This window comes from Lepidochelys kempii, chromosome 2 (assembly GCF_965140265.1).
Source record: "Lepidochelys kempii isolate rLepKem1 chromosome 2, rLepKem1.hap2, whole genome shotgun sequence".
Classification (NCBI taxonomy): domain Eukaryota; kingdom Metazoa; phylum Chordata; order Testudines; family Cheloniidae; genus Lepidochelys; species Lepidochelys kempii.
Genome location: NC_133257.1, coordinates 258,197,197 through 258,220,120, shown reverse-complemented (window position 1 = coordinate 258,220,120; position 22,924 = coordinate 258,197,197). Strand labels below are relative to the sequence as shown.

Sequence of the window (22,924 nt, the reverse complement as noted above, 5' to 3'; positions counted from 1 at the left end):
TTCCGGTTCCACGCACAGGGCCAGTTAGACAGGCAGAATTGCAGGGTCTCATTGTGTGGATGAGACAATGGTGTAGGGAGGAGGAGTTTAGATTTATTAGGAACTGGGGAAACTTTTGGGAAAGGGGGAGCCTATTCAAGAAGGACGGGCGCCACCTAAACCAAAGTGGAACCAGACTGCTGGCACTCTGTTTACCAGAAGCTGGGATGGGTGACAGGGGATGGATCACTTGATGATCACCTGTTCTATTCATTCCCTCTGAAGCACCTGGCATTTGCCACTGTTGGAAGACAGGATACTGGGCTACATGGACCTATGGTCTGACCCATCTGACGCAGTTTTTATGTTCATGTGCCCTTCCCACTGCTTCTCTCCAGCTCTTTGGCTTTGAAAATAAAAACAAACAAAATAAAATGCTGCAGTAAAAGTCTGTGGGTTACGCTACCTGGTGCGGAGGGGTCATAGGGCAATGACGAATCAGGACCTGAGTGACCTGTCCAGAGTAAGAACTGGAAATAAACATTTCTGGCCTGAGTTGAACAAGTGCATTTCCAGTGCCAGTCCCCCGAGTCCTGCTTTAACTGCTAGGCCACATTGTCTTTGAAATGCCGCTGAAAGGTTAATAACTAATGATACATCATATTTTTATTCTGCCATCTATGCAACTATCCATTCTTCACAAATATCGTTAGCATGGCGCTAAATGGGGCACAAACATTAAGTAACATACCCAAGGTCACACAATACAAACATGGCAAAGCCAAAAGAGAAACCAGATCTTCCGACTTCGCGCCCTCTGCTCTATTTACAGGGCCATGCTGCTTCTTTGAAGCACCTCCCCAAGGAAAATGGGGTTATGGTGAAATCTGAGTTACTGATCACATTGTGAATACCTCATTTGTCCTTGTAAGGGATCTGGGGTGGTTGTTTCTTTTAAATTGAGAACAAATCCAAGTCACGATTTTGGAGATGTGGCTGTGTTAAACAGCACCACTGGGGTCTGATCACAATGCTCATACCCTGGGTAATAAGCAGTGTTTTTTACAGTTATTCATTAAAACCCCACCTGCTGTAGACCAAAAAGACTTGAGAAAAAAAAAAAACAACCCCCCCACCAAAAAACCAAACCCACCATTGTAGATTAAACACGAATCTTCCCTTCACCTCTCTGCAGTTTCAGTGCATCCTCACGTAAGCTCCTTTAGTCTAGCGACTCTCAGAGGGAAGTAAATGGGGCAGTGAAAGTAGCATCTCAGCGAGGCAGTAATATATACTGTACATCCTGTACCCATCTAGCCCAAATAACTGGGCCACTTAGACCAGAGTTATGCTCACATTGTGTTCTTGTCCACTGCAGCCTGGCAGTTCTAGCTGCCTTTGTGTGCACCTATGTTACAATAAAGTTCAGACGCACGAGAGTTGTGCACAGACCCAGGCAGAGAGATCAAAGCAGTCATAGGCACAGAACACCCAGCGGAGTGCTGAAGGGCACTGTGAAATGTAACCCAGCCACATTCGCACACTGAAGAGGGATCTAATCCCAGGGTTAGCCCACACCTTTCCCGCCCCAAAATTCCAGTAAAAGGGGAAGCAGTCAAATAGCTGGCCAATTAAGACTTGGATTGAAGGCGCTAACTCACTGCATAAAAAATATCAGAAAGTAAGAACTACAGTCGGTCAACATTTTTTGTCTACTTTTTTTTTTTTTTAAATATAGCAAAGAATGAACATTTTCATTTTTGTTTGAATTTTTTGCTTTCTCCCCCCACCCCACATGAAGGAGGCGGTGGGAAGAGAGAAAGGAGACAAATGAAATATTTTTCAAATTTCAACCAGCCCTGATGATTTTCTAATGATTTTCTATCACTCCCAATTCTGTCCTGGGCTGGATTAGATAGACAGTGAAGATTTACAAATGAAAGGCCAGTCATAACCTCCTAGGACCTCTACTCCCCCACATTAGTTAGATCATTTTGTCATTGGGTGAGCTAGCCCTTTAGGAAGTGGAGCTCAGCCTCACCTGAGCCAAGTATAACCCACCTCCCTAGGTGAAGGGAATGATTCCAGAGGTCACATGATGGGAGCATATGACTCAGAACCAGTCCACTCGGGAAATATTAAGGACAGCCAAAGGTCAATTAGAAAAATGTGACTCGCAGAAGACAGAACCTGGTTTAGGTGCTTGATCTGCATTGAACTGTTTTGATTTGGGAAGCCGTTGAGTGGTTGACTGCCCAGACAGACAGATACACACATTGGTGCCACAAGAATATTGAGTGTTCTAGCTCTGTCTCAGTTCCCTGCAATGATTTTAGATTGCAAGCTCCTCAGTGGAGATGCTGTGATTTTTCTCTAAATGGACGGTAGAGATTTCCAAGGAGACTAAGGGAGTTAGATTAATGCCCCCGAAAGTGAGTGGGAACCAGGTGCCCAACTCCCTTAAGCATTTTTAAAATGTCATCCATACAGCACCAAGCACGTGGTCAGTACGCAATGTATCAGAGTAACAAAATCCTGGCTGCCTTGAATTTCACTGTGTCACAAGTCCAGGCCACTTGGAACTTCATGGCTACAACATATATAAAACTGGAATCATCCTCCGCCTCCAAAATTATAGACTCCTACTATCTGAGCAAAGGCAGATCGCCATTAGCAATATAGGGCTTAGGGCACACAACTGAGCAGATTCCATCCAGTAGAGGGCAGTGAGGCACATATTCACTAGCCAATTCATGTTTTTTTCTTTTTTTTTTTTAGTACTACAATAGGGCTGAGAGGCCCCATCTGACATCAGGACTCCATTGTGCTAGGTGTCATACAGGTATACAGCAAGAAAGTTCCCTGCCCCAAGAGCTTGCATTATAAACTGTGGCACAGAAAGCTGAAGTGACTTGTCCACGATACCACAAAGACACCAAAAGTGGTGTTTCACTTGGGACTCTTTTCTTGACTGGAAGGCAAGAGAACAAACAAATTTAATGTTGAGCAAAGCTATTTCTGCAGATTTTCCTGCTGTGGGCTGTTTTGTCAGGTACAAGACACAATAACCTATTAGAGAGAGGCTCAATTGCTCCAGTGGGATGCACTCCTTACCCATGTTTGCATTTACATCAGGCCTCCACTCCAGCAGTCATGGACACTCACACCTCGTCCTCCACTCACAAGTGTCCACCCTGCAACAATAATACAAACAGAATTTACAGGTGAACTCCAACACAGCTATCGGTGCAGATTATTTGATCTGATTGCTCTTTATCAAACAGGTTTCCATTTTTGCCCTGTTTATGCAGGCAATTTATTTTGATAGCAATCGGACAAGCAGTCTAGACTCCTCTGCCCTACCTAGAGGTATAGTCTCAACTTTGTACACAAACTTTACTCACCTTGTGTCTCTATTTCCTCACCTGTAAAATGGACATACCACCTACCCACTTTGTAACATACTTCTCACCCACAGGCCTCAAAGCAACCCTCTTCCACCGAGTGCAGACTACCTATCTATTGTACTCACTGTAGCATAAGAGCACCTCACCATACTGAATGTAGCTCACAACATCCCTGTGAGCCACTTCCCGCAGCTCCCATTGGCCGGGAATGGCAAATCGCAGCCACTGGGAGCTGAGGGGCTCCATGCCTGCGAATGCTCCAGGTAAACAAAATGTCCTGATCCGCCAGCGGCTTACCCTGACGGGCTGAGAGCCAAAGTTGGCCAATCCCTGAAATATAGGGTCTGCTTATGAAAGGGTCATACAGTTTTTACCATTTACACTTATCCACCTTGGGGGGGTTCGGCTTATAAACAAACCGGCTTATGATCAAGTATGTACGGGTACTTCCTTTTTGCTTCTGTTTTCAAATTCCATGTCACACTTTCAGAAATGAAGTTGTGTGCCTAGTTTGTGCACACAAGTACCACAATTGCATGTAAAGCATTGTCATCTGTCTGAATGGTCAGCTAGACACACAACTGGACATCTGCCCATGCAAATACGCAATTTGTACAACACCTGCGCATGCAAGTAACTCATTCAGATGTATGCCTGAAAATGTGATCCTGTGACCTTTCTCTTTGAGAAATTACATGTATGTTTTATATAGTCTTTCCTCGAATACAAACCATCAAGCTCCCACAGTTTAGTTTTCACAAGCAACCCTACAATAACAAGCCAGCATCCATGTGCAATGGAGTAAATAGCAATGCAAACATATATGGGTTTCATGTTTTCTACTTTAACATTTTTTTAACTATGAAAATGGATGCCCTTAGAATTGGATTGCAAATTCTGTTGTTGTTTTTTTGGCCAGATTCCCAGCAATACATTCTAGCTGTCCCAGTTGAGGAGCACCCAATCCCTGTCTTTTAGCACAATATTACTATTTTACAGTGGCCTTTTACACATCTCTCCTATTCCAATGTATTTCCCCAGACCTCTCACCAGAGTCCCTCCTTAGAGCTTTCAAGTGCTGGTAGGTTACACAATGTCAGCTTTCAGAGGGGTAGCCGTATTAGTCTGTAACAGCACAAAACAAACAAACGAGGCGTACTTGTGGCATCTTAGAGACTAACGTTGATTTGGGCATAAGCTTTTGTGGGCTAAAACCCACTTCATCGGATGCATGCAATGGAAAATACAGTAGGAAGATATATATACACAGAGAACATGAAAAAATGGGTGTTGCCATATCAACTGTAACGAGACCAATTAATTAAGGTGGGCTATTATCAGCAGGAGCAAAACAAAACTTTTGTAGTGATAATCAGGATGGCCCATTTCAAACAGTTGACAAGAAGGTGTTCGTTCCAGTTGGTATGGCAACAGCCTTTTTTTCCATGTTCTCCGTGTATATATCTTCCTACTGTATTTTCCACTGCATGCATCCGATGAAGTGGGTTTTAGCCCATGAAAGCTTATGCCCAAACAAATTTTAGTCTCTAAGGTGCCACAAGTACTCCTTGTTTTTTTTTTTTTAACAAAGTCAGCTAGCATTTGGAATAGACCCCAGGTCTCCTGACTCCCACTGCACCGTTCCGACGACCAGTGAATGCTGCCTGCACTGTAAATCTCTTGCAGCACACTTCACAAACTACTGGCCTATAACCCAGCCTTGGAGAAAAGCCTCCTGCCAAGCAGTAAAAGCAACAGCAGCGTGAACTCTTCCCTCCTTCAGCTCAGGGAAGGGTCAGCTTTTCAGCAACACTGTGGTCGTAAACCACCATCCTTCAGCCCCTGGTGCAATATGTGAGGGTCTGATTCAGCTCAGTGTAAACCAGAAGTAACTTCACAATGGTGAGCCCTGGCTTAGATGCAACAACTCTGGATTTGCACTGTAGCGGACATCAGAATCGTGACCATTTTGCACACCCAGGGCTTGACTTCACAAGGGGCTGGATGTTTCCTGCAAGGGGACAAGCACCACCAATTTCCACGGAGGCCAATAGGAGAAAGTGCAGGATCAGGCCCCGAGTGAACATCAAACTAGTGCGTGTTGCAATAGTGTGTCACTTGCATCTCTCTCTTAGCAACACTTTCCCACTCACCCTTTGTCTCGTTTATTTAGATCATCAGCTCTTCAGGGCTGGGACCATCTCTTCTTCCGGGGTGGGCATGCACCAAGTACACCAAGGCCTCAAACTCAGTTGGAGATTCTAGGCACTACTTGCAATACAAATAATTATTTACTGCACCACTGCATGCCGGCCACAGATCTCCAAGAGGAGCTTCACCCTCTTTTTCCATGTTGAACTTAGCCCATATATACGCTGAAACGGTGTAATTAACCCACATACAAATCACTGGTCCCCCCCGAAATGTGGCCAAGTTAGAAAACCACCCTAACTAACTTTGCTAAAATTTGGACTTTCCTTGTTTTTCAAGCAGCAGGGAGCAACACGTTGGGCCTGGAGAGCTTAACAAGCAAAAGGAGTCAAGCGGAAAAATCATCTCTCCTTTTAAAGAGTCAACAACATTAACTTTCCAAAAGTTTCCGGGCAGCCTGCCAGGATGCTGGAGTTTTGTATACTACGGAACTGTTAAAAATATTATTGTAAATGTTATTTTCATAAGCTTTGGGGGCCAGGGCTGGGGCAGTGTTCAAAACAGCAGCGATGAATGGAGAAATGGTGCTAACTTTAACATCCAACAACATGAACGTATATTTATACAACCTGCAGGAGTGGCTTGAGAGAAAGTCAAACAATGAAAAGTATAACAATTCTGCAGGTTTCACAACTCCAAGGCCCAAAGGGACCAGTGCGCTCATCTAATCTGACCTCCTGTGTAACACAGGCCAGAGAACTTCCCTGAAAGTTTCCTAGAGCAGATCTTTTAGAAAAGCATCCAATCTTAATTTTAAAATTGCCTGGGATTGTGAATCCACCACAACCCTTGTAAATTGTTCTAGTGGTTAATTACCCTCCCTGTTAATAATGTATATCTTCTTTCCAGCCTAATACCTATAACAATCTAGTTTTGTTCTACAAACTACAGTGCACACAGCCTCATGGAAATGCAGCCACCTCTGGGGTGGAGGGCAGCAGCCTGGCGCACAGCAGGTTGTGCTACACTCAGGGAAGGGAGTACATTTTGGCAAAGCTCACTGGTGCAAATTCCTTCTCTCATGGAACATGCTGCTCATGTTTTCCAAAGCAGCTTCCAGATGGGTGAGCCCAAAATGATGCACCTGTATTTTTGAGCATGGAGTTATGGGCTTTTGGGGGTTGTAGGTCTATGTTTTCTTCAGCACTGAACGTCTGCATGCAAACTGAGCCCAGTCTTGCAAGCCTGACTCATATGAGCAAACCCACTGACCTCTGTGGGATTACTCACACAAGTAAGAATTATTTGCATGACACAGGGTTACAAGATAAAGCATTTCAGTTGGGCTCACAGATCAGGTTGCATGTGTATAGCTTAGCCCTGGTCTACACTAGGACTTTAGGTCGAATTTAGCAGCGTTAAATCGATGTGCACCCGTACACATGATGAAGCCCTTTTTTTCGACTTAAAGGGCTCTTAAAATCGATTTCCTCACTCCACCCCTGACAAGTGGATTAGCGCTTAAATCGGCCTTGCCAGGTCGAATTTGGGGTGCTGTGGACACAATTCGACGGTATTGGCCTCCGGGAGCTATCCCAGAGTGCTCCATTGTGATCGCTCTGGACAGCGCTCTCAACTCAGATTCACTGGCCAGGTAGACAGGAAAAGAACTGCGAACTTTTGAATCTCACTTCCGGAGACTGCGGGAACTGTGGGATAGCTACCCACAGTGCAACACTCTGGAAGTCGACGCTTGCCTCGGTACTGTGGAAGCACTCCGCCAAGTTAACGCACTTAATGCGCTTAGAGCATTTTCTGTGGGGACACACACACCCGAATATATAAAACAGATTTCTAAAACAACGACTTCTATAAAATCAACCTAATTTCGTAGTGTAGACATACCCTTAGCAGCCTGCTTGCACCAGGGCAGCCTGCTTGCTTGTATTTAACCATTCAAGCTCTTAGCTACCTGGAAGTACACATGACAAAAATTTCAAATGTGCTACTTCAGATGGACTGATGCTTTGTTTTTAAAATGACATGTTTCAAATGACACACACATTGCAACTGCATGGGACTCCATCTACCTCCTCCAGAGAATGACGCAACTCTACCAGAAATCAAAGCTATGGCTTCAGTGACTCAGATAGAGAAACCCAGTACATAAACCACCCTGCTGACTACTTCACACTGTGGGCATAAAGTGAGAGCTTTAACAGGCAACAGTAGACAAAGGACATTATATCACTGTCAAGTCATGGCCTTTTCCAAACCATTGAACTTCCCCCCTCTGCGTGCATATTTATAAGAGAAGTAGTAGAAACTGTTCCAATAAATTATGTTCAGCCTGAATTTCCTCTTACGCTAGTGTAACTCCATTAACTTTGGTTGAATGGTTAGTAATAATAACTTTAGTAACTTAAGAGTAATAACTAACTCACATTGGTGTATGAGACAGCTCTTGTGGTTCCACAGAGATCAGTAATTTCTGGAAATCAGAGCCATAGATAACAAAAGGCAGACCCGGTCTCTAGATTCAACAGGAATGAAAAATTCCAAGGACCTCTCAGGTCAAGGCTGATGAAAAACAAAAAGGAACAAATAAACTAAGGCAAGTGATGTTTCAGGCCACAGGTCTGACACATGCTGGGCTTTTCGCTTGCATTATACCTTTCATAATGTACAATTTAGTTCTCAGAGTTCTTTCATTTGTTACACGGAAATGGTTACCCTGAATGGCCAACCAAACTGAACTAATTTACAAACGCTAATTATACACTTAAGTGGGACTCATAAAAAGGCTGCTTCTAAGAAGCAGCTCAGTTACGCACACTTTAAATGCTAAAGCGACTACGTACACATGAACCAGATCCTCAGCAGGTGTAACCTGGCACAGCTCCTTTGACATCAATCAAGTTCAATCCATTTATACCAGCTGAGGATCTGGAAGATTTGTAATTGGCTCAGAAAGAGAACTTCTCAGGAAGAAAGCCTAATGCCGATGAAGAATGCTGCTTTGTTGTTGTTTTTTTTTCGCTTTCACATAGGGCCAGATTGTGCCCTCAGATGAATATTTGTGTAGATGTCACAGAAGGGGTACAGTGCAGATGTGAGCTACATCAGGGGAAATTGAGAATATCCCCACTGACTGGAATGGAGGCACTCCCAACTAAGGCTCACTGAAAAAAAAAAAAAAAAAAAAAAGATAGTCTGCAAAAAAAATAATAAATAAAATGGTCATCTCCCTCTCCCCATAAAAACAAACAAAACCAAAAACACTTTTTAGGGTTTTTTTTTTTTTAAATCAAAAAAGGTTTATTCATTTCAATTTGAAATTTTATTTTGGAGGGAGGGGCAGGTGTCTTTCAGGAATTCCCCCCCCCCTTCTAACTCTTGTTCTCCACAGGAAAAGGGGAGATGGGCACTTAAAAAAAAATACATACAGCAACCCACACACTAAAATTCCCATTCTGAATTAAATTTGTTCAAGATACAAAAAAGTGTCCCCACAAAGCTTTTTGTATCCTTCCAAAAGTCTTTTTTGATCAGACACTGACAATGACATTTCAGTGAGAGCACCTCCCAACTTTCACTTCTCATGGGGGCCAGAAATGGTCCCAGAGAGAAAGTTAGAGCCTGCATCTCTACTTTAGGGCACCAATTCTATGCTGATGTAATTCCATTGCCTCCAAAACAGCACCAAACTGATGTAACAGAATGCAGAATCAGGCCTGTGAGCTGAGCTTATCAAAGGGATTTTGATGCCCAACTCCCAATGAAATTAATGGGAAGTAGGCATCCATATCCCCTACCCAGTTTTGACCATCTCAGCCTGGTCTCTAAGAACGCTACGATCCAAGCAATATGGGGCTTTATGAGCCTCATTTAGTACCCGCTGAAATCAGTGGAAAGACTCCCATCGATCTGAATGGGATCAGGCTCAGTAGCTCCATGAATACCCAGTACATGGGTGTAACGTGGCTGTGGGGCAATGGTCTCTACTATGAATGTGGACAGCTGCAGTTTGCACTTGCTGAAATTCCAGAAGGGTCTTATTATTTCTTCAATCGCTCCTAGCAATCCCACATTCGCGGATCAGGGCTCCATTGTACTAGATGCTCTACAAACACTATCTCTGCCCTGAAGAGCTTATAACTTAGGTCAGTGGGTCTCAGCCATTTCCATACAGCGACCTTATGTTACAACAGAAGGGTTTTGAGACTCATCGTCTAAAAAGTTCAAGACCTGCCCCGCCCCACCCCGCCCCATCTAGCCATAAGGAAAAGAGGGGTGATGGTGACTCCCTGAAACCTAAAAAAAAAAGGAGTACTTGTGGCACCTTAGAGACTAACCAATTTATTTGAGCATAAGCTTTCGTGAGCTACAGCTCACTTCATCGGATGCATACAGTGGAAAATACAGTGGGGAGATTTTATATACACAGAGAACATGAAACAATGGGTGTTACCATACAGACTGTAACGAGAGTGATCAGGTAAGGTGAGCTATTACCATCAGGAGAGGAAAAAAAAACCTTTTGTAGTGATAATCAAGGTGGGCTATTTCCAGCAGTTGACAAGAACGTGTGAGGCTGGGGGTGGAGAGCTGGCAGTCACAATAGCTCAGGAAAGCTTATGCTCAAATAAATTTGTCAGTCTCTAAGGCACCACAAGTCCTCCTTTCCTTTTTGCGAATACAGACTAACAGGCTGCTACTCTGAAACAATCCTCATTTAAGACAATAGGCTCTTAGCAATTGAAAGAAAGAACATGGCCTCAGCGGTAGTTGCTCTCAGTTAGCAAACAACTTTCAGTATCTGATGTTATCTCACAAGATCAGTGCGTTTGTTAACTGACCCACTTTCTCTTCCCTTCTTCAATATCTTGCTGACAGGACTTGGAGGAAAAGCTCAAATACTGCAAACGATTTCTCACGCCAGCCATCTTCCTTTTTTAACACAGTCATCCTTCATTAACACCCTCCTCCCCCTAAATCAATAGTCCCTCTTGGTGGCATCCCATTTTGTATCTTACAACAGCATCCGTTTTAGTGAGCTACAGTTTCAATTCTCTAGTCTTTTCAGATTGGGTTGATCACCATGTTCCTTTCCAATTGACTGGAAAGGTCAGACAGGTCAGACTGTTGGCGGCTGCATCTTGCTCAGCACACTTGAAAAAGACACTGGCATGAGTCAGATGGGGTTTTTGTTGTTTTGTTTTTAATTCTTTCTTGCAAAACAAGGAAAAACACTTCATGGCACACACGCTGATCAACAGTTAATTACCAAAGAACAGGAGCGATTCTTCTCATGTTTGCAATATCAACTGTAGCGGAGTTAAGCCAGATTTACATGAAAGTAAATGAGAGAAAAATCATTTGTTAAATGCCGATGGCAAAAATGTGGTGTATTTTGCTCGTAGGACTCTGCTCTTGCATGCTGCATCTTTAAATCTCTAAGCATTAGGATTGCCAACTTTCTAACTGCACAAGACCGAACGCTCTTGCCCCACCCCTTCCCCAAGGCCCCACCCCCTGCTCACTCCATCCCCCCTCCCTCTGGCACTCGCTCTCCTCCACCCTCACTCGCTCACTCATGGGAGGGGGTATGGGCTCTGGGCTGGGGGAGGGGGGGGGCGATGCAGTCCAGAAGGGGGCTCCAGGCTGGGGCCAAGGGGTCCACGTGGGAGGGGATTCCAAGCTGGGGCATGGGAGGAGGTTCGGGATGCAGGCACCTGGCAGCGCTAACCTCGGGCAGCTCCTCGGAAGTGGCAACATGTCCCTCGGGCTGCGGTTCCCAGCCAAGGGGAGCTGCGGAGCCGGAGCTTGGGGAGGAGGCAGCGCACAGAGCCTACGTGGCGGCCCCTGTGCCTAGGGACATGTTGCCGTTTCCGGTGAGCCCAAGGGAGCCCAGTAGGGAGCCTGCCGGCCCCTCACCAACCAGACTTTTAACAGCCCAGTCAACGGTGCTGACCAGAGCTACCAGGGTCCCTTTTTGACCAGATGTTAAACCGGACACCTGGCAATGCTACGGAGTATTCTGCTGTCTGCTGAGATGGACAGCTAGGCTGCATGCTCATCCCATCACAGATTACTATAGAAGACACACAGATTCTGCTCTTTCATCAAGACTAATTTTTGTTCTCCTCTTGACCTAAAATAGGTCCTCTTGACCCTTCAGTTTGCTTTTGGCATATGAAGAAACATAACAAAAATATGCCATATATGATTAAACACCAAGCCTGGGTGGAACCGTGGGACACGCGAGCACGACCCAGTAGACACATACAGTACGTTAACTCAGCATGGTCTACAAGTTACGAAAAGAAAAGAACACACTTTGACCCAGTACCGCACATACCTCAATGGTCTGTCAGAATGGAAGGTTACAGGCTAAGGAGGCAACACATGTCACAGAAGTGGCTATACCAAGCACCCAACCACTGTAGACGCTATTTGGAACTATCAGTGCTCCATGATAGCTTTACCTAATGAGATGTTTTGAAACTCTAGGGAGGGCAGGTAACCTAGTCTAGCAATCGTCACACTGTCCATTGCCATCCATCCCAAGATGCTTTGCTTTACAAATATGAATGAAAGAAGCCTCCCAACATGCCTATGGGGAATGTGCTCTCCATTTTACAGATGGGTAAACAAGCAGAGAGAGGCCGAGAAGTGAGTAGGCATTTTGGGATGCCTCCATTTTTGAGTACCCAATTGGAGAATCCCTAGGGACTGCTTGTCAGAGGCTCTCAGCACCACAACTCCCACACTAACCTCAGCAAGAGTTGTGGGCGTTGGAATTTTTCACATGCTCTGCTTGAGGCTCCTCTGGTCAAAATACCAGGCACCCAAAATCAGGAGCTGCTTTTAAAAGCGACGGCCTGTGACTCGCACAAGGCCATCTAGACAATCCATGGCAATGCCAGGAACAGAATGCAGATAATACATAGCACATTTCATCCAGATATGTGTGTTCTGATAAAAGGGCGTAAGGATTGTTATTCCCACTTTAGTGATGGGGGACACTGAAGGGACTTGCCCAAAGTCAGACAGTGAATCCATAGCATCTGAGCCCCAGTCTAGGGCCTCATCTACTGACCACATTTCTCTGGGGTACCAGATCTACTGAGGTAGTACCTAAGCACCACATCAGCCTCAATGAATTTATTCTCACAAAAGCCCTGTGATGGAAGGAGTATTATTCTCTCCATGCTACGGCCAGGCAATTTAGGAACAAGATAGATTAAAAACGGTTTGCTCGAGGACACTGCACTAGAGGTGAGGAACAGAACCTAGATCTCCTGGAAAGAAAGGATGGTCCTGTGGTTAGCAGACTCAGAAGACTTAGGTTCAACTCCCTGTTCTGCTACAGACTTCCTGTGTGATCTAGGCAAGTCACTTAACCAATCTGGGCCTTGGGTCCCCTTCCATATAATGCTGATAACAGCACCGCCCTGCCTGACAAGGGTGAGGATCAATATATTAAAAAGGGTGGGAGGTACTCAGCTACATGGCTCCTGTGACTGTAGTATGTCCCACACCTAGATGTCCCAAACCAGGGCCTTAACTACAAATTCAACCGTCCTCTAGCGATCACCTGACTCCCAGTCCTGTACTTTAACCACTCAGAATGCTCCCTCTCCCTATTTGTTGGCTAAGTACTTGGAGACCATGTGATTCGGGGAGAAAGGAGGGCCGTTTCCTTCAGCAGACAAAAAGGACCCAAGGAGATCACTTCTGCTCCCTTCCGGGGACTGACGTCTTGCACTGAGACCCCAAGGGTATATGGTGGGGAAACTGCACTCCGAGGGTTTCCTTCCTGGGCTCGATTTAAAGCTCTGGCAGCAAACAAAGGGTCTTAAATAATCAAGATACTCCGGAAAGTGTCTCACTAACCCAAAGGATGAATTTCACCAAGGTTTCCATTTTCTTCTGCAACGCCAGTGACAGCGCCAGGAGAGAGTGCCCTTGCTTTCTGGCAGGCTGCCCATACAAACACAGGAAGCCGTGCAATGTGCTGGCTACATGCTGAATGCTTCTCTAGGACGCGAATGCCAACATAGCTGAACTGAGCTCAGAAATTGGGTGGGCAGGGAGGAAGGGAACCCCATCATAAACCCTTTATAGACCTTTTCCCAGGACAAAAGACATGGAGTTTTGTGTTTAAAAATGCCCTAGAAGTGCCATCATTCTACTCTTAAGAGATACTAAGGCTACATGTTGTCAGGCTGCCTAGTGTTAGACATGTTCAAATACCTCAGTAAAAGCTTGATCCAAAGCCCAATGTAATAGATGGAGAGAGTCCTTGATTTTCAGAGGCTCTGAATAGCACCCATAAGTCCTATCAGTGAAGTCAATGGGAGCAGCAGGTACTTAGCACCTCTGAAAAACTAGGCCACTTAGAGAGAGGTGAGAATTGGTCAGTTACTCTTTGTACTGTGCTTTGACAAGTACAGTTCTAAGGATTATTTTCCAGGTTCCAAGTAGTTATATAGCAGACACAGACAAGATTAAACTGTGCATCGAAGTCCATGCAATGCAAAATGGGCCCTTCGGTTGGTTGAGCATCACCCGTGAGGGCACACACGGTTAGTGGTTGAACAATCGGTATAAAACTATCGCTTGTTTATGCCACTGATTACTATCTATATTGCAGGCAAAGCTTTTAAACTCAAATTTAATCTCATTTACACGGGTGTAAACTAGGTGGGTCTCCAATGAAGCCAATTGAGCTACACTACTGCAAAAACCCAATGGAAAATCCTGATGCAAGAATGCACATAAGCAAGTGCTTAAGTTTAGGCATGCACATAAATCCTATTGTGGGAGTTAGGCATATGCCCAAGTTCTTTCCTGTATCAGCCCCCTTCTGTACAAATGCTAGTGAGTTCAGTCCTGCATGGTTCAGTCCTACACTCTACCATCACTGACATCAGTGGGAAATGAGGGTTTTTGGCACCTCGCTGGAGCCAGCTCAGACTGTGGAATTACAATTTTTTTTTGGTAACGTCAGTAAGGAGGAAAAATTAAAACAAGAGGCCCTACGGCCGTTCAGCATTCTAAGCAAGGGAATAAATGAGGTAGCGCTGATAGTTTCAAAGTTGACAGTTCGAATTCCAGCACTGAGCCATTTGTCATAGCAACAGCTTTTCCACTAGCACCTTTCCACCGTGTCCTTCGAGAGCCTTCATATACCATCATCATAGATCACACCAAATGGAATCTGGGCCAGCCAGGCACATGGCTAGTTAGCTTTAGCTGACCCTTCACTATTGAAAGGCTTTCTATTTTTTAAAGCCACCTACTTCATCAAAATTAGTTTATTCCTAGAATGTTCAAGAAGCCACATGCTAAAGTGTGCACAAACTTCATTCCCGCTGAAGTCGGTGGGAGTTCTGAGCGTGTAAGGAATACAGGATCGGGGACGGTACACTAGGGAGAGACATTGCTGGAAACAGGAGTAGGATTGCTGAGCAGAACTGGAGTTAGTGAGAGATGTGGTCCTCTCCGATTTGCAAGCAGGAGACCCTATGTGTACTTCTCAGCCTGTATGAGACATATTCCGTTTAATCCATTTATATGACAAAATATCGGTGGTCTTCACTATTGTAACTATGCTGCAGGCCACGGCCACTCACAACTTCACAGCAGCAGCAAAAGAGCAGCAGCAAAAAGCATAGGACTTAATCCCTTAAGAATCTGCTTTAGTTGCTAGCCACAGATCACCTACAGCACACAGTTGAATATTTCTGAATCGGTCCAGTAATGGCACACCGACACCCAGCCTGTTCAATTCAGTACAATGAGCACCTAGAATGGGACTGGCCATTGCTTTGTGTATTTTTTTATGCTTAAAAATCTCAAGGTAGGCCCTGATCCTTTAAACTTCGGTCATACAACTAGCCACCATAGTAAAAACTACTCATCTGAGTAAGGTTTGCAGGAGTTGGGATTTTCTGTTTTAATTATTATGTACTTCCCAGTAGGTTTAAGGCTCTAAAAAAGGAGAACTTTGCCTCAAACCTGTGAGTGTCATTAGCATGGGAGGTTATATTTACTTCCTGGCTGTTCTGAAATTCTACAGCCTTGATCCTCCATTTCCCCTGCCCTTTGAGTAGGTCATTTATATCTAGGTACAGTGGGTGTAAAAACATTACCCTTCTGATTAGGTAAGTGGTCTGCACCTACTTTGTCCAGGTGTAAATAACTATGCAAGATTCTGGGCAGTGGAGAAATCAGGCACATTGATTTCAATGGAGGTGAAATTGAATGAAACCCAATGGGCTGGATTAGAACAGCCCTGTACTGCGCTACCAGTGCAAAGCACTGGCTTACCTGGCCATCTCAGGGTTAGACGAGAGCTCTGCACTTGACTATTTTTTTTTTTTAATCCCACTCCCACATTATTTCTTGCATTTTTATCTCGCTCCCACCTGCAAAAGCCTTAGATCCCGCAAGAGACACAGATTCCCCTATGCTACTATAAAAAGAAAACACACCCACCCACCATTGGCATATATATATTTATATTATTATTTTTAAAAAACCCACAGAATTTTTACCAATAAAACAAATCTTGCTTGAAAAATACTTGAATGCCTGTTAATAAGACATCAAATCTCTTTCTATCCTCACTCAAGTATTAAAACCTTTATAAAAAAAAAGTGGGAGGGACGGGGACTTGCTTTCCATTGCTGAAATTCTATTTAGGACAAACTGACGAGAGATTTAGTGTTTTCCACAAATTACTGCAGTCTGGGTTTTTTTTCCCCCCCATCTATTCCTGCCTGCAAAGTACATGTTACCTGCTCCTGCTATTATGGCAGTGGGTCCTGTGGAACTCGCAGGTTCCGGGTTCCGCTTCAGGGCTCTAGATCAGAATTTTGGGTGGCAGAGAGCTGGCACAGTAACTTTTACACTGATGCCCTGGCCATGCTGACTGCAGGGAGGGTGGCTTGGATATCCCTGCGTCTTAGTGATCTCGGGCTGCCAGGATGGTCCACTGGGGCCAGAGGCTGCTGGCATGAAGCACTCAGATATATGCTCTTCATAACCTAGTAAGTGCCAGAACAGAATAGAAGGGATCTGGGCCCCGGGGCTGTGCTACATTGGATTGGGGGAGCACACAGGTGGCTCGAAACCACTTTTGCAACCCTATCCACCTCCTTCTCCTCGGCAACAGCTCAGGGTCTAGCCCAACAGGGTTAGTCACATAGGTGATACAAGAGGGCTGCAACGCATCATGCGCTTGTAACTCTGACTTCATTGGGGTTACTCTATATTTACACCAGTGTATGTGACACCGGACTCCACAGCTTTCAAGAAGCCAGCCAGCTTGGGTGCTCTGAGCACAAATAAAGCACTTAAAATGCTTTTAACTGGTGAAAATATTCCCAGGATTGGAAGAACACAGGAACAGCTTGGATTGTAAATTCCTTGGGGCAGGGACCCTCTTTCTGTACTGGGTTTGTGCTGCACCGAGCACAATGAGGCCTTGCTCGTGGCGGTGGCTGGTAGGTGCTACCACAATACAAATGAACAGCAGCTGCCAAACAAGATTTTACTTCTTTCCTTCACTAGGTTATTGCGAGGCTTAATTCAACAAGATTTGTAAATCACCGAGATCCTCGTATTTTTCAAAAACTGTATATTTGGGGGCAGCCATGAAAAACCTCAGCTTAAAAAGCAATTTGGGGGATTTAAAAAGATAGCTTTATGTTCTTAAGTGTTCTTCTTGAGCAGTGTATTTTAAGGCAACATCTTCAGACCCAGATCCAGTTGATGTAAGTGAATATAGTACCAGTCTCTTCAATGAGCTACACCAATTTATACCAGCTGAGAATCTGGCCGTGCCAGTTTTTAAGGCACAAAAATTTTGCTTTCCACTCACTGCCCAGGCTGAGATAACAAGTCAGCTGTTCCTGTCTTGCATGATATTCACTTAAGCATGAAAAGGAAGCCTCATTCTTTGATGGCAAATGCAGTCAGATTTTGAAATTCTCTCATCTTTAGGATCACAAGGAAGTAAATATAAACCTGTTCAGTAACATTGTTCACTGTTAACTCCTTGCCTGCTGGTTGGCCAGTTACCTTGCTGTGTTTCTGCTGTTCCACAAAGGATCTCCTGTACTCAGTAGAGAGCCAGAGTTTCACCAACACATTGGGCATGTTTCTACCAGTCATACCTGGGATGTTTAGCCACAGACAAAGGGCTAGCAGAATACATGCACAGAAGAAGTTTTCCATCAATGCTGATTAGTAACACTACCTGGCATCAAACACTAACATACATGGATCTTTACAAGTCCTACCTCAAGCATGGTTTAAATGCTGCCACCATTTTTCAATCTCCAGCAAGAGACAGGAGCACTAAACCCAATGGTCTGGATATATCCCAGTTGCACTCTATCTACCTAGAATTGCCCCTGGGAAGACATCTTCATAATCATAGGACTGGAAGGGACCTTGAGAGGTCATCTAGTCCGCTCCCCGGCACGACTAAATATTACCTAGCCTTGAACATCCCGGACAGGCATTTATCTAAACTGCTCTTAAAAATCTCCAGTGATGGAGATTCCACAACCTCCCTAGGCAATTTATTCCAGTGCTTAACCACCCTGACAGGAAGTTTTTCCTAATGTCCAACCTAAACCACCCTTGCTGCAAGTTAAGCCCATTGCTTCTTACCCTATCCTCTGAGGTTAAGGAGAATAATTTCTCTCCCTCCTCATAACAACCTTTTATGTACTTGAAAACTGATATGTCCCTGCTCAGTCTTCTCTTTTCCAAACTAAACAAACAATTTTTTCAATCATGCTTTCTAGACTTCTAATCATTTTTGTTGCTCTTCTCTGGACTTTCTCCAATTTGTCCACATCTTTCCTGAAATGTGGCGCCCAGAACTGGACACAATACTCCAGCTGAGACCTAATCAGCACAGAGTAGAGTGGAAGAATTATTTCTCGTGTCTTGCTTACAACCATAGGTGCCGACTTTCTAATGTGCCAGGGAGTGCTCCCCCTCTGGCTCCACCTCAGGCCCTGCCCTGCTCCCACCCCTTCCTCCAAGCTCCCACCCCACCTCTTCCCATCCCCACTCTGCCCAGCCTCTTCTCATCCTCTCCCCTCCCCCAGCACCTACTGCACACTGTGGCTCAGCTGATCTGCAGCCAGGAGAGGCGCTGGGAGAGAGGGTGAAGACGCTGATCGGTGGGGCCACCAGCGGGTAGGAGGCACTGATAGGGGGGCTGCTGGTGGGTGCTTAGCACACACCATTTTTTTCCCGTGGGTGCTCAGGAGTTGGCGCCTATGCTTACAACACTCCTGCTAATACATCCAAGAATTAGGTTTGCTTTTTTTTTTTTTTTTTTTAAAAACAATGGTTTTACACTTGACTCATATTTAGTTTGCGATTCACTATGCCCCCCCCCGATCCCCTTCTACAGCACTCCTTCCTAGACAGCCATTTCCCATTTTGTCTTAACTGATTGTTCCTTCCTAAGCGGAGTACTTTGCATTTGTCCTTATTGAATTTCATCTTGTTTTCTTCAGACCACTTCTCCAGTTTGTCCAGATCATTTTGAGCTTTAATCCTGTCTTCCAAAGCATTTGCAACCCCTCCCGGCTCGGTATCATCCGCAAATTTTATCAGCTTACTCTCTATGCCATTATCTAAATCATTGATGAAGATATTGAACAGAACCGGACCCAGAACTGATCTCTGCAGGACCCTGCTCAATATGCCCTTCCAGCTTGACTGTGAACCACTGATAACTACCCTCTGGGAACAGTTTTCCAACCACCTATGCATGCACCTTATAGTAGCTCCGTCTAGGTTGCATTTCCCTAGTTTGTTTATGAGAAGGTCATGCGAGACAGTATCAGAAGACTTATTAAAGTCAAGATATACCACATCTACCACTTCCTCCTCCTCCCCCCTCCCCAACCCATAAGGCTTGTTACCTGTCAAAGAAAGCTACTAGGTTGGTTTGACATGATTTGTTCTTGAGAAATCCATGCTGACTTATTTTCTAGATGTTTACAAATAGATTGCTTAATTATTCGCTCCATTATCTTTCCAGATTAAGAAAGTTAAGATGACTGGTCTGTAATTCCCTGGGTTGTCCTTATTTCCCTTTTTATAGCTGGGCACTACATTTGCCCTTTTCCAGTCCTCTGGAATCTCTCCCATCTTCCACAACTTTTCAAAGAGGATCACTAATGGCTCAGATACCTCCTCAATCAGTTCCTCGAGTAGGATGTATTTCATCAGGCCCTGATGACAAAGACCTCTAACTTGTCTAAGTAATTTTTAACTTCTTCTTTCCCTATTTTAGCCTCACTTCCAGCCCTAAGATGTGTTGCTAGGCTCTGTTAACCAGCTGATCTTCCACTCCAGAGGTAGCTGCAGTCCGCTGGCTGCTGAAGAGAATCCAGTTTGTAAGGTTCATAAAGAATTTTGGGACTCTTCACAGTCCAGAATATCATGCAAATATTATAGCCTTGATTCTCCTCTCATGCTAGTCTTACTCCAGTTTAACTTGCCTGACTGCAGTGGTGTCACTTTTGATTTACACTAAAGAAAATCAGGCCTTATATACTCACAGAGAAGGAACTGAGCAATGTACTAACCCAACACTGCAGAAAATAAACTAAATCCTTTTGCTAGTCTCCCATACTGTGTGTTGATACAGCTTCTTCTTACAATCTGCTAAAACCAGCCATCTCATATTTCAGCAAACATTTTATTTGAATCCATACTGCTGGGATTTTATTTGCTGTTTCCGCATGATCTGCGATTGGTAGATTTTCTAAATAAAGAAATAAAAATTGCTTCTCTACCTTTCTTCAATTAATTGCCTAAATCACAACAACTGTTTGGAACATACGGGATCCAGTTCCATCATGTTATCTAGTATTAGCCCCCTGCCGAGTAAGACACAGCGTCAATAAATAAGACACACTGGTCTACACTAGGAATTTACATTGGTAGAGCTATATCTCTTTGGGGTGTGGATTTTTCACCTAACTCTCTGTGTAGGCAGCACAAGGTCAATGGAAGAGTTCTTCTCTCAACTTAACTACCACCTCGCGGGGAGGTGGATTACCTATGTCAACAAGAGAGACTCTCTCCTCATCGGCATAGGTAGTGTCTACACTGAAACACTACAGGGGTGCTGCTGTAGTATTTTAAATGTAGACAAACCCTAAGAAATCTAGAGATCTGAAATCTACAAGCCTTTCCATAAAGTTAGTGATGCACAAAACCTTCTGTGTTTTACCCTAGCCAAGTCCAAGATTTCACAACACTCATGCAAAGAAACAACTTTGGAAATCCATTCCTGCAGCCCCATCCTCCCTAGAAGTCTCCCCTCTCCCCGCCCACCAAGATTGCCAAGGAAACCAGATGCCAAGTCCAAGCCAAAATAATGAGCTCACCCATTCTTAGAAGAGCCTACAGTGCATTTCATGAGTCAGGGGAAGCAACATCTCCTTGCTTTGGTAATGCCAGGTAAGCAACTGACTTTTCACACACACACACACACACACACACACACACACACATGGATTCTCTACATTTTATTTTTAAAAAAGCAAATTGGACCATCTGTTTAGAAACAAAAACAGAATTTTGGCCCAAATACCCTAGCATCCCAGATCCATTCCTGCCCCATCAGTTCTGGCTCCAGGATAGATCCTAAACAGGGAGCAGTGTCATTTCCTGGTGCTGGTTCAAGCCTCACCCGGATAGCCAGACCTGAACGTTAGCCTTGATTTACCCTCAAAGCTGAGCACAAAACCCAAGTCCATACCCAGTCCAGACCCAAACATCACCTTCCGTAGCAGCCGAGGGGAGGCTAAGGATGGGGAGGAGGAGAAGGAAAGAGACAATACCATATCCTATTCCACAAGCCGGAGTATGGCTCCACGTTACCAGACTCCTGCTAGCCTGAACCTGATTCAAAAGCAGAGACCAGAGGCATCAGCCTTGTAGGAATCTCAGCACCTTCCCATCAGCTGCTGTTGGTGAAACGGGCCTCTCAACAGGGCACGACCTATGAACCTCACCGGTGGCCCCCCGACTCACACACTATTGTTTAATCAGTCCCTGGCTAGCAGATTTATTCTTCTGACTAGCAAAGATCTCATAAATTTGTCAAGCCCCGCAATGTTGCGGCAAATGGCCATAAGCTTCCCACACCGTGGGCTTAGAAAGAACTAGATTCCATCTACTGATGCTTCCCAGACTCAAACTAGAGATAAACAGCAGAGATACGCAGACGTTTTGCCTGTGCCCCTCAGGGGTCAGTCCGTCTTTGCATGAAGTCTTCCCTCTTCCCATCTCTGAATGAGAGGGGCTGCAGAAGAGGACTCCTTCATAGCCTACCAACGACACACCTGAATCTGGCCAAAGAGGGGAGGGGAAGTTGAGGGGATGTTCAGTGACACAGCTTAGAAGGGCGGGCTTCTGCCAGTCCCCACTGCTGAGCTCTCTGGAAATTTGCCACAGACGCTGCCTTTGGAGGCATGTGTGTTGGGGCGTGGGCTCCCACAAAAGTGTAGGCAACGCTCCCTACCATCTCTGGTTGGCTAGGAGACTCCATTCCGTCCTGGCAAACAGATTTAAAAACTGAAAAACAAGACACACCTCTGCACGTACTTCTCCCCCTGGGCAGTGGGGGAGAGACCAAACACGGGACAGATGTTACTCACGTGGCTCATTACACGGCTGGAAGGCACTCAGATATACACTGATGAGCATGGTATAGGAACCCGTACAATATAAAACAGAAAGGGCTGGGCACATTCAGCAAGTCCATGGGAACCATGCAAATGCAAAGACAGAATCTGGGTCATGCACAATGGCAACTATCTATCTGTGCATTGATTTATTCAATGGGCCTTTCCCCAAGGACTCTGTGTCTCATCTATGGTTTGTGTTCAATCTAAGCAGCCCGCAAAAACCACTCAGAGTGGCACGTTCCCAGATTTGGAGGCTTATTGGCACTATCTCCAATTTGGCCAACCTGTATTATCCAGCTCATCCCCTGCAGAGAGGCTGTGCGGGGGGCAGTGGTGAAAAATAAGACTTTGTAGCATGCCCTAAAGGTTATCAGGGCAAGTTCCAGAATCAAGAACTCTCTTCTAGCAAGCAACCTTTTCTCTTTTAAAGAAGGCTGTTAGCTCAAGCACCTCTGCTGATCACAAGAGATGATCTTGGAGGTAACCAGGCCTCAATTCATTGGACTTTAACAGATCAAAAACTAGCCCCCTGTAGTGTACTCAGAGACCAAGTGGGGGGTAAGAGGAGACGTAGCACCTCTGAAAGCCAGGACAGTCACATCTCTGCATTATCATCTCCCATGGTTGTTCTAGTCCTAACTT

The 22,924-nt window shown here is 44.9% G+C and overlaps 1 protein-coding gene across 9 annotated transcripts in view; it reads right to left on the bottom strand.

The window, feature by feature from the left end:
- Positions 1-22,924, bottom strand: part of LOC140907834 (mitogen-activated protein kinase kinase kinase 3-like) — a 122,043-nt gene that overhangs the window by 91,827 nt on the left and 7,292 nt on the right. For 7 of the 9 annotated variants that reach the window (XM_073334715.1, XM_073334717.1, XM_073334716.1 and 4 more), the window contains exon 2: positions 3,094-3,173. The exons of 1 other annotated variant lie outside the window; for it this stretch is intronic. Coding sequence is in view for 5 of the 8 variants with exons in the window: in XM_073334711.1 (XP_073190812.1) it covers positions 3,094-3,097 (4 nt within the window). In the remaining 3 variants the exon portion in view is untranslated. Of the gene's footprint in view, positions 1-3,093; positions 3,174-7,981; positions 8,009-22,924 lie in introns of those variants that run through there. One more of the 9 variants, XM_073334713.1, reaches the window with a different exon arrangement.